Source organism: Etheostoma cragini, chromosome 18 (genome assembly GCF_013103735.1).
Source record: "Etheostoma cragini isolate CJK2018 chromosome 18, CSU_Ecrag_1.0, whole genome shotgun sequence".
In the NCBI taxonomy this organism is placed as follows: domain Eukaryota; kingdom Metazoa; phylum Chordata; class Actinopteri; order Perciformes; family Percidae; genus Etheostoma; species Etheostoma cragini.
This window is the reverse complement of record NC_048424.1, coordinates 20399435-20410664: the sequence shown is the minus strand read 5'-3', so window position 1 is coordinate 20410664 and position 11230 is coordinate 20399435. Positions and strand designations below refer to the sequence as shown.

General features: G+C 40.3%; 2 protein-coding genes across 4 annotated transcripts; one reads left to right on the top strand and one right to left on the bottom strand.

The window, feature by feature from the left end:
* The first annotated feature begins 375 nt into the window (after positions 1–375).
* Positions 376–3858, top strand: si:dkey-261l7.2. 3 transcript variants are annotated; one of them, XM_034899308.1, is made up of 7 exons: positions 376–652; positions 955–1096; positions 1429–1518; positions 1652–1740; positions 2290–2450; positions 3009–3125; positions 3209–3858. In XM_034899308.1, exons 2-7 carry the CDS (start codon positions 972–974, stop codon positions 3317–3319), a joined length of 693 nt encoding a protein of 230 aa, XP_034755199.1. In that variant the 5' UTR covers positions 376–652; positions 955–971; the 3' UTR covers positions 3320–3858. The 3 variants fall into 3 exon arrangements, with proteins under 3 accessions (XP_034755199.1, XP_034755198.1, XP_034755197.1); XM_034899307.1 differs by lacking the exon at positions 955–1096 and having other exon boundaries at positions 385–652; positions 3209–3328; positions 3359–3858; XM_034899306.1 differs by lacking the exon at positions 955–1096 and having other exon boundaries at positions 386–652.
* Positions 3859–4148: 290 nt separating this feature from the next.
* Positions 4149–6338, bottom strand: irak1bp1 (interleukin-1 receptor-associated kinase 1 binding protein 1). The gene is made up of 4 exons (XM_034899305.1): positions 5997–6338; positions 4785–4866; positions 4562–4692; positions 4149–4471 (listed from the first exon to the last, which is right to left on the bottom strand). The coding sequence occupies exons 1-4, from the start codon at positions 6275–6277 to the stop codon at positions 4213–4215; spliced, it is 753 nt and encodes a 250-aa protein (XP_034755196.1). The 5' UTR covers positions 6278–6338; the 3' UTR covers positions 4149–4212.
* Between the last annotated feature and the right edge of the window lie 4892 nt (positions 6339–11230).

The window sequence follows — 11230 nt, the reverse complement described above, 5'->3', positions numbered from 1 at the left end:
TGTCTTTGTTAGATTGGATACTTTTTATATATAAAGGAATTAATTGCAAAAAAAAGAAGCATAAAGCTAGAATGTATGTGTAGGGAAGTACTGCTGTCCTGTTAGTTCATACCAATATTTTAAGTAAATAAACAGTTGTGTTTCCATATCCACTTTTCTTTCCTGTTAATTGTGTCATTTCAAACCCTTGTTTTTTTTATACTATAAATTCATATTATTATACACACTGAATTGCAGTCTTTGTGGGCTTTTTAAAAATAAAAGCATATGTGTTTTTTCTGGCTAATTTGTTTCTTCTCTTTTAAGTAAAACTACACTAGGCCTAACCACGCCCCCTTGCGTCGCTAAAGCGTAACTGCGTGACAAACCAGTCAACCGCCCGGAACAGCCCACGGGTTCGGCTCTCCCTGACGTGGCGAGCCGCTAAAGGTCCGCAGGTTGCTCCGTGGGCTGCGGCGATTGGGCGGCCTACCTGCTCGGCACTTTTGACGAAAAAATGTAAATAAACAGGTGGCAACGGCATGGGCGAAAGTGTGGTTTATGTAAATGAAAGAGAAGTGAAAGGGCGTCATTCGGTTTCCAGGCTCAACCAGTCTTTCAGACGCAATGGTTGGCAGATAGTTGGAGAGAAGGCTTTGGATTTTAATACGAGGTAAGGGCCAGACTCACTAATAGTAACGTGCTTTGACAATAACGGGGTTTCCCTTTGCATTTTCTCGAAGTTTCTGCAGCGCCAAATGTTTCTCGCGGTTTTACTTCCCCTAATGTGACGTTTACCGTATCATTACGCCTGTCAGTTGAACACCTAACAGAAAAGTGTAATTTCATCTCTGTAACGACTCTTAAAGGCTTCTTGCTGTGAGTTTTTTATTTAAAAGACGGCTTACATGTCAACTTTGGACTGCTTTAGCTAGCTTTGGGTCTCATTCCCTTGACGCGCGTGTTCGTCTGCAGGTGCCAGCTGCGCAGCCATGCCTCAGCTCACGGCCACGGCGGTGCTGCAGCTCGTGCTCCTGCTGTCCGCTGTGCCCGCGCAGTACTACATCTCCCGCTGGAGCGGCTCCACGGTGGCGCAGCGCTACCACGCGAGCACACGGTAGGATACGTCCGCAAAGTATGCCTCAGTACAGGGTTTATCCACTTTGAATGAGGAAAAGCATGTGGATCCGTAGATTTGAGGGGAAAAATTGCCTTTATTCATATGTAAATTAGTCCCTAGAAATGGAAATATTATAGTAAAAGTAGTGCATCCCATTAGGAATTATCTAGTGCAAGGGTAGTTGACCAAGGACCCCATAGCTTGAAGAGACAGAGCACGTACCCCTTGCCACATATATTGTATAAAAATGTTGCATATTAAATTGGGCCAGATGGATGACTATTGCTGGATGGAAATTTAATATGAACCAAATAACTATGGTGTTTTAGGTTGCTTAGAATTTGGAAGGATTGGAGGACATCGCACCTCAACGTCACTGCATGGATGGACTGGGCAGACCAGCAGATGTCCAAAGTCACGTATGGGATGTCTTCACTTCCAAAAACTGTGACTCAGACATGTGTGATTATATCCCAAAGGACTGGACGGTTATCTGCATGATCCTTTACCATCCTGTCAAGCACTTCTTGACTATATTTTTCCTTTCCAAAGGTCTTTGATTGACTTTGGACAGGAAGTGGCACCAGAGTCCCTTGCCATAGAGGCCATGATTTTTGACAATGACCAGGAATTCTTTGGAGGTACGTGTCTGTATACATGGCTACGATGTATTTGGAAAGCGTTGGTCAGTGGTTATATATCCCTCCTGTTGTCCTGGGGTCTAATTTGCCCCGTTTCTAAAAGTTTAAAAAATTTGCGATTCTTTTGTCCAAATAGTCCAAATATTACATGAATGGTTCCATATATAGGATATATTCAGGATCAGTTCACTACTTTATTGAATTTTAGGCATTTTATTTCCCCCCAAAATGATCCAAAATGAGGTTTCTTGACCATAAATTTGAAAAAAACACTAGTGGTGATATATTGGTGTTAGTGATGTGTACAGTATACTGATGGTAGTGTTACGAAAATGTTGAAAAAAAGCAATACAAAAGTGTCAAAAAAGCATCAAAAATGTGTTAATTTTCAGTTTTGAACTGGGAGGACAACCCAAGGGTTAATTAGAAAGAATGTATGACGTGTGTTGCAGACAATTCGGTGTCATAGGTTCAGATTGACTGCAGTGAATGTGGCACAAGTGGAAGTAATGGCCCCTCAGGATTCTCTTGTTCTGTTGGTCCCTGCAGCATCCAAGACGGTGCGCAGCCCCCGCCCCCCGTACGTGTTTCTGCGGGTCGGAGAGGTGGTGATGGAGAGGAAGGGCTACATGGTTGGGGTGGTGGTGAGCTGGGACTCCGAGCTCAGAGCCCCCCCACAGTGGGTCGACCGAGTGTATTCCAGCTCTGAGGTTAGCAGCTTTTGAAAATCCATCTAATACCGCATATGCATAAGTTCACACACCCATGCTAAGGTTGATTAAAGAGAGGAATAAAAAACATCTTTTGGAAATTGATCTTAATGCCTTAATTCAAAAAATGTGTGAATGAATAAGGTATTGTAAGTAAATAAATGTTCTTCCTTGAAATACAGGGGGCGTAAGTATACACCCCTCTATGGTAAATTCCCATAGAGGCAGGTACATTTTTATCTTTATCCATGAAATAACTGGCCTTTATAAATAAAAATGTGCCTGCCTCTATGGGAATTTAAAATCATTTTATATACTTAATTTGTATACTTATGCCCTCCTGTATTTTAAGGAAGAGCATTTATTTATTTACAATACCTTATTGGTTCACAAAGAAAATCAGTGTCTTTAAAAGGTTGGATTTTCCTAAATTCTTTTAATTAAGGCATGAAGCTTAATTTCCAAAAGATGTTTCTTATTCCTCTTTTTAATCAACTATAGCCTGGGTGTGTAAACTTAAGCAAGCCACTGTGTGCATGTGACTGTGTGCGTGTGCAGGGTCCTAAAGCAGAGAAGACACCTCATTATAAAGTACTGTTCAACGGGCCTGGAGCCTCCTCTGTGTTCGTTGGATACTTGCCTCAGACACAACTGGAGCGCGTCACTGGGATGAGGGTAAGTACTGAAAATCCCAGCACATACACACACCCAGTCACTCCCATTCAGTACATCTTGGACTCACTGTTGGATGTTTGTAGCCGGACATTCCCACCTTGGAGAATTACTTCACGCATTTTGACGGGGAGCGGTTCGTCATGCAGCCCTGGCTTAGAGAGCTCTTCCCTGAGGATGGGAATGAGGACGCCTGAATGTTCAGCTGTGTGTGTGTGTGTATGTGTGTGTGTGTGTGTGTGTGTGTGTGTGAGATCATACAGGTGACATGAGATATGCAATGTTAAATACACCAGAGGAAACATGGCTTTTCCTTCTATGTGTGTTTTCTGACTTTCTAAAGGTGTTTAATAAGAGACAATTCTCTACTTCTTTATTCGTCCAAGAAATCTACTGGAATCTATCAATCTTTGTTGAAATGACTGGAAGCTCAAGCTTTGAGCAGATTGAGGATAAATATCAAATCCCTCCTTGCTGGATCTCGATGTGAGGGTGTCTTTTGCAGGTTTGGAATAACACTGGGACTCACTTATGCAATGTTGTTACAGTATGTACCTTTACCACTTTGAAGTATAAAGTCTTTTAATTTGATGTGCCAAAAAATAGAGCTAGAAACATCTGATTTAATGTTATCTTGATTTTAAGTTAAATTACAGTAAATACTTGAAATGACACCATTGCTTTCAAATCTATGTAGTTTTTTTCTGTTACAAGACTGTTGGCTGAGGTAGAAAAACAATCTTGAAAAAAAACTGCATTTTTATTCAGCTAAGCAATAAAGTACTTTAACCCTTGTGTTGTCTTCCCATCGACCACACAACTTTGATTTTCTGGGTTGAAAACATTTTGCTCTTTTTCTACACAAAAATTGTATTCATATTTTTTTGTCAGTTTTTTAAAATATTTATTTCGAAATCTTTACTTTCTTTTTTTTTGGGCCACTTTTTTCCACATTCTTTTTTTTTTGGGCCACGTTTTTCCACATTCTTTTGTCATAGTGACCAGAGGACAACAGGAGGGTTACACTGTGACAATCCAGTCTTTGGTTTTCATGAGTTCGGTGGGGGTGGGGATTCTGTGACACATGTCTTTAGGGCTTTTTCCTGCTTTTGTCTCTGAGGCTGAAGGAGACGGACATCCGCGAGGACCCAATGATTGTGGGTGTACGGGGAAGGTGAAGAAGGGGCGCAGCACCCTGGTAGCCGCCTCCCTCCTCATCCTCATCCCTCCACTCTTTTGTCTCCTCCTCTCTGACCAGAAGGGGGGGACCCAGAGTTTGCCCCAGGAGCTCACTGACTTCGCAGGCCTTCTGCTGAGCATTTTCAACTGCTGACACACACGCACGCCGCCTACAAGCACAGACAAACACACACAAGTTACCTTTGCATTAATCCTAATAAGATATTCCAGTGCTGGTGAGACGTGTGTGTGTGTTATACCTCATTAGACTCAGGCTTTCAGCACTGTGGTAGAACTCTGGTGGTCCCACACAAACACTCTGGTCCAGCTTTTCCAGCAGGACACTACACACGCGCTCCATCTTCTCAAAATCGGAGAAAGTGACCACTACCTGTGGAAACATTTTGTTACACTGTCATATCCAACTCAACACACACATATAAGATGTAGGATTAGTATAAGGTTAATAACCATATACTTCACCTCTGCTTCCAGGTGGTACTGCTCTGCCTCTCGGTGGAGAAACCTTCTCACTGAGGTGTCTTTGTCACTGACACCATGTTGTCTGAAATGAACAATAGAATGGAAATGGGAAATGATTACATCACAGCAATGGAAGTTTTATTCAAACACATTTTAGAGGAAAACATATACTTTTTAGTTTAATCCACCTTGGGCTACAGTCATACTCCAAGGTGATGATGAATGTAAATGGCATATACCAAGCAAAGTAATGAACCTCTGAAACAATACAACAAAATGCAACATTACAAAACTATAAATGTAATTTACTCTTGACAACATGCATAACATGACCCTTATATAATACGACATTAACCCTCCTGTTGTCCTCGGGTCAAATTTGACCCCTTTAAAAAATGTCTATATCTGAAATATGGGTTTCTTTTTAACCAAATTACCACAAAAAAATGGATTGGATTCCTTACAACGCTCTTTGCAAACACAATTGTTATTGTTATTATTGATCTCTCGTTCAGCATTTCTGCTTTTTCAACTCAAATATTAGGTATAATTCTATATCATATCATTTTAATTAATATACTATTTATTGATCCCCAGTGGGAAAAATACAATTTACATTCTGTTTTGTTAATCATCTCTACACACAGGCCTGAAATACACACATATGTTCAGGGCCCATTGATGTTCAAAGTGAGTGGGCTGGCAGCGCCTTGAGTAGTGTGTGTGTGTGTGGGGGGGGGGAGGTGTATGATGCCTTGCTAAAGAGCACCTGGCAGTGAAGTGGCATCTCTCCAGCTCTCTCCATTCCACACTCCGTATTTTGGTCCATACAGGGACTTGAACCAGCAACCTTCCGGTTCCCAACCCAAGCGCCAACGGACTGAGCTACTACCACCCGCTTTTATCTTTCTTTTTAAAATAGAGATGAGGGGTATTGACCATGAATTCCACAAAATAGTGTAAAACTAGTGGTAGTACGGTGTTGTTATTGAAAACTAAAAAAAAAAGACTAAAAAAGGGCTGAAAATGTCAAATGTTTGTCAGTTTTTGACCCGGGATGACAACACAAGGGATAGAATCTAAACAACTCTAAAAGTGGCTGTTACTGCACCGTAAGCTAGCTAGCTAAGCTAGCTTTAAGTTGACCGCTTAACAGGAAACTACTGTTACTTAGTTGTAGTTCTATTGTTAAACCTTTGCGTGTGCTTTCACCTGACAGCTTGTAAAATGTAATCAAGTCGCCGTGAGACGCTGTTGGTCACATCGTTGACGGACTCTTTGCTGCTGCCCACACTGACCCGCACCGACACTCGGTCCGCCGGGCAACGGACCTCCGCTGCCCCCGTGACCTGGACCTCCCGTGCCCGGTTACTGGGACTTTGCCGATTAACCGCTCGCACTTCGAGTCCATTCTCTCTTTCATTACCGGCGAATTCCCGACCAGCAGCCGGTAGTATTGCAGCAAAGACTCGACTCTGTCCATCATAATTCATGACGGCAGTAGACAACAAACCAACTTCCTGCTGCTATGGTAATAGGCGAAATGCACATTGGGACTTGTAGTCTCCTCTTTTTTTTTAACATGGGCCTTACTTGTATTCATTTTTGTTACAATTTGGATTTTTAAATGCAGTTTTTGTATATAACAAATTTATGAGGTAGCCTAACTTATTTAATCTATTTTCCTTTTTTATGATGTGTAACCGTGGATGATAGCCTATTTATAATGTCTGTACACTATACAATAGTACACAGTTACTACACAATAGTGTGGAGCGTGTGATCACGTGATTCAGGTCCCTTAAATCGCACCTGTGACTTGTTCCAATGGACCGTTAATATACATAAAACAGTCTATGCTTGTTCCCCTAATTACCAGGCCTAAACACGACGCATGCGTGACACTCTCGCTACTTAACATACTTTAAATAAAATAATCCTAAACATAAAGCTGTAACTACGTACATCACCCCAGGTTTGATTGTTATTTTCACATTTGCGTTTCACCGGTCTGCATTATACCCAGCTAATAGTTTTTTGGTTCCCAGAACGTTCTGAGAACGTTCGTTTTTGGTTGCAGGAATATTCCCTGCAGGTTAGGTTTGGTTCCATAAAAAAGTTTGCTTAACGTTTCGGGAACGTTAGAATTCGGTAATATCGAACGTTCTCAGAACGTTTCCCTAACGTTCCTCCAACTGTGCAATATTTAGAAAAAGTTTCCCTAACATTCCCCTTAACAATGTTTCTAAAATTAGCCCTATAGGGCTTACAGGCTATATCGCAAAGATGAATCAAACGAAGTGGGCTAGCCCAAGTCAGCAATTGCGTTTCTAAATAAAATATTTCGCCATTGTTGAAACGAGCTCTTCGACACTAAACATGACATTTAAGGTAAATTCAGACTTTTAAGTAGCCTAAATTATTGACTTAAAGGTTCATATTTAAACACGTTTGTTTTTAACCTTCTTTCCTAACTGCTAGCTAAAATTGGTCGACGGCTTGGGAGAAAAGACTACAAGCACATGTAGCAGGTAGGTAACGTTATTCCTCACAACAACAGCCCCAGCAAAAGAAGTTTCTAGAGACTATTCAGCACACATTTATACTAAATCTGAAGGCAGTGTGTGTATCTCATGGAGTTTTGAGTCAACAAGTTAAAATATGCATAAAGTACAAAGTTAGGCTAGGCTACTAAATGCATATCATACTATTTACTGTAGCCGTATGTTAAACTGAGTGTATCTTTTTGGTGTGGCCCTATGTAACTTAAAAAAAAAATCAGAACTCTCCATATTATCCGGTTGTTCACTCTGAAATAACACACCTGATGTCAGGACAGACCCTTTGCATTTTAGGGGATGGGGTACATTTAAATATAGGGTGAAAAACGGCCTGGTATTTTGAGTACCTCCTATGTAACTCATATGGTAGACAGGTGAAAAATGTGGTTAATTGAAAAGCAATGTTAAATTAAATTCAGTCGGCCTATATGCAACTATGGTGCATGGAAATAATGATGTTGGATGGTACTGTGGCACTGCATGCTCTGTTAGGTCTTTTGATTATCTTTAAAAGACACAACCCCATGCAACAGTTTGATTCAGAGTATACAACACCAAATGTGTAACTGCATTTCAACATAAATACGTTTTCTTTAGTTCAAATGTGGTCTCTTGGTTGGGATTCGGAAAGAGTTACCTTTTGTTCAGTTGATCCCATAAATGTCTGTGTACGGCTCTGCACGGGGTTTTAAATAAGTATTATTAATGGCAGAAGTAAAGTTGAATGAAAAGAAGACCTCCTTCATACCTTTTTGCACATAGACATGACCTAAAAGATGATTTTCCGATGATAGCAACTTTCCATAATGCACAGGCTTATTTGTTAAACACTTTTAATGACTATTTGTTAGACTGTGTTTTTGGTCCCTGACACAATCGTGTGTGTGTGTGTGTGTGTGTGTGTGTGTGTGAGCGAGAGAGAGAGAGAGAGAGATATTTAGAGCTATACAAATTCAGCTATTAACAGTTATGCATCAAGACTTTACTTGTAGCAAACATACCTTTGTGCCATTTCCACAGATTTGTGTCATTCTGTATCATTGTTGCCAGTTAAAGTGTAGTGAAATGTGTATCACTTGGGGTTGTCAGTATCTCTGTCTGAGCAGTAGATGGCAACAAAGTATAACATAATGGCGTAGTAAAAATATGGCAGCACATAAGTTATTGGATAAGTACAGCCCTTTTACATATGTACAGTCCTTAGTATGAAATTGCTGATCCTTTTATAGAGCTTTTTATTATTCAAGTTGTCCGCTTTCTACCATTTTTGAAAATAATTCCGTCAAATATGTAAGGCCTTCTGGTATTCAAAGACAATTTATAGTTAAATTTGGCTCACAGTATATCGTTTGGTGATTATCAGCTACTTACAAATGCATAAATGTAGATGTAATATTTGATTAGTATCATTTCCTCAGTTAGCTTAAATGTTTTCAAGCAGGGTTTAATGATTGGGGATAAGACTTTTTACAGGTCTAAGCAGTAAGGTAATAGTCCAAACCGTAAAGAAGATAGTTATCATAATACAAAAGGAACTTATTGTGTCAATTTAAGCTATTTTAAGATTATTTAGTATTTTCAGTGTGTTTTAAGTGCTCAGTACTGATATCCTAAATGAAGAAAACATTACTTCCCTTAGAGAAGGCGTTGTGCTTCGTGTATCTCGTTTGGAAGCCATGTAAACTGTAGTCTCTATGTTCTGTAGGCCCGCTATTTGCCCTCTTCTTTCATTTTTCAAAGACATTTGGGAACAGCAGAGATTTGATCCAATTCTGGACAAAGTTTGTTTGGTTTCCCTGGAGTATTAAACTGTGAAATGGGCTTTATAATCAGGACCTAAAAATACAAGGCCATATTTGTTGTGATTGTCTCCGGTTCAGCCGGTCCCCCGGTATGCTCTGTGAAACTTTAGATGTGATGCACAACTCCAGCCAAGAGGGATGCAGCACCCTACAATAGGCTATTTTCATATGAGAGAGCAGGAGGCAGAGAAGAGGCCCTTTACTGTTAAATCTCCACGGAAGTTCAGAACTTTTTCACCCATCTCCAAGCTATCTGTTGCTCTAACCACTTCAAAAATGTGTGTCCTCCCACTCCTTTGTCTCTCTTTCTCCTCCTCCTCTGACCACAAAGATGGCTCTCTCACGATGATTTGAAATGCATAGAGCAACATAGTTGGTTGCTGGGATGTTGTAGTAAATGAAAACGGCTGTAAATTATGTTGGCGATCATCATAAGGTTACCAACCCCTTACATAAACAAGAATCCATTTGACTCTAAAAGCGTTACTACTTCTCCTCCTCCGATGTTTATGTAAGAACATTGCGTTTAATAGAACTCACTGTGCTGGCCATTAAATTAGGTTGTAAAGATTTATGTAAACCCAAAAATCGGTTGGTTGAAAAAATATAAAGCTGGGTGAACTAAATTGAAGAGATTTTTTACTCTTAACTGTCTGTGTCCCTGGTTGTTGGGTGAACAGGGTCCAGGGGTCCTCAGATGGAGACTGTGGCCACTCGGAGGGGGTGGGCGGGGTGGGGGGGGGGTGGGGAGGATTGACTGTAAAAAATCTCTGAATTGGTTGATGTCTCTCTCACTCTCTCAGATGAAGTAATAAAGTTAGCTGTGTTGGACGCCCTCCATGTCCCTCTAGACCACAATCAAGGCCCGTGCAGTTTTATTGCAGTTTTATTTTCATATTGTCCAAGAAATCTCCAGACTCCCTCCTCTGCCCACGTCCATAAATCATATATTTTGACTGTATTTCTTCCGCTTTTTTCTTTTTTTTTTTTATTTATAGGAGAAGGCGATAAAACATGCAATGTGCGCTCTGTGTGTCCACAGCTGCATCTGTCGAGGACTTTATTATGAAAGGGGACAAAAAGTCAAGCTTCATTTTTTTGATTTCCCTACACAAATCTCTCATTCCCTGTTAAAGGCACGTGTACGCTGATAGAATGAGAAAAAACACAACACATGGAGATTTTCATTGTGGACGTCTTCCGATAATCAGTTTTATGTTATTGGTGATCATTGTTTTATCAGCAGGAGGTGATCTGATGTAATAGTCAGCTGACAACTCGAGCTGCAGATTCATGGTCAATAGTTAGCAGAATGAGACCTAATGTTAGCATGAGCATAAATGGGGTCATAACATCTCAACACTATTATTGAACAAAAGATGACAGTTCCCTAGCAGTTTTTGTTTGTCCTCATACATGCAGGAGGAGATCTTGAATTGGATCATCTTTCCAGGTGCTGGGCATCATGGCTCTCAACTGCTGTCTTTATAGCTTCATTGTTTTAGTCATAGCTGTTAGCAGAATTTTTATTAATACTGAAGACCACACTCAGACTCAATTATTATTTTCCAGAAACTGGGAAAATATAGATTCTTCACATTTGTTAGTGTGTAGTTAACTGTTAAATGTTCTCTTCTCTTTATGACGGTCTAATGGTGTTCAGTAGGGTTTTATTATTTTGTTGGCCTAAAAGTAGTGAAAATGTAATGTTAATTCTAGGACTGAATTTGTGGATTCACTCAGTGGTCTCTAGTGTGTGTGTGTGTGTGTGTGTGTGTGTGTGTGTGTGTGTGTGTGTGTGTGTTGGATCTACTGGGAAAAAACGGCAGCATTCCATGTTTGGTCAACTGTTTGGTTCTTTTGAATTAAAAACAAGTACGGTGTCAGTAAGCATTCTCTAAAATTCTTGAACACATATTCCCACTTTCCTCCTGTCACACTTGACAAAATGCGTATTTTGTAAAGATAATCACATCATATTACACTTGGCGGGTGTACTTTTTAGAAATGAACCAAAAAGGAGAAGGTGATTTGATGTACACCTAAATTTAGATAACATTGCATGAATCCCTAAAATGACATG

What these genes read in the sequence shown, in the direction of transcription:
- si:dkey-261l7.2 (XM_034899307.1), top strand. Translation starts at nt 522, where the DNA reads ATGGGCGAAAGTGTGGTTTATGTAAATGAAAGAGAAGTGAAAGGGCGT. An exon ending in CAGCAGATGTCCAAAGTCAC is followed by an intron (nt 1,519 to 1,651) that starts GTATGGGATGTC and finishes TCCTTTCCAAAG; the next exon opens with GTCTTTGATTGACTTTGGAC. An exon ending in GAGTGTATTCCAGCTCTGAG is followed by an intron (nt 2,451 to 3,008) that starts GTTAGCAGCTTT and finishes GTGCGTGTGCAG; the next exon opens with GGTCCTAAAGCAGAGAAGAC.
- irak1bp1 (XM_034899305.1), bottom strand. Translation starts at nt 6,277, where the DNA reads ATGAATTATGATGGACAGAGTCGAGTCTTTGCTGCAATACTACCGGCT. An exon ending in TACATTTTACAAGCTGTCAG is followed by an intron (nt 4,867 to 5,996) that starts GTGAAAGCACAC and finishes TGTTCATTTCAG; the next exon opens with ACAACATGGTGTCAGTGACA. An exon ending in AGTACCACCTGGAAGCAGAG is followed by an intron (nt 4,693 to 4,784) that starts GTGAAGTATATG and finishes ATGTTTCCACAG; the next exon opens with GTAGTGGTCACTTTCTCCGA.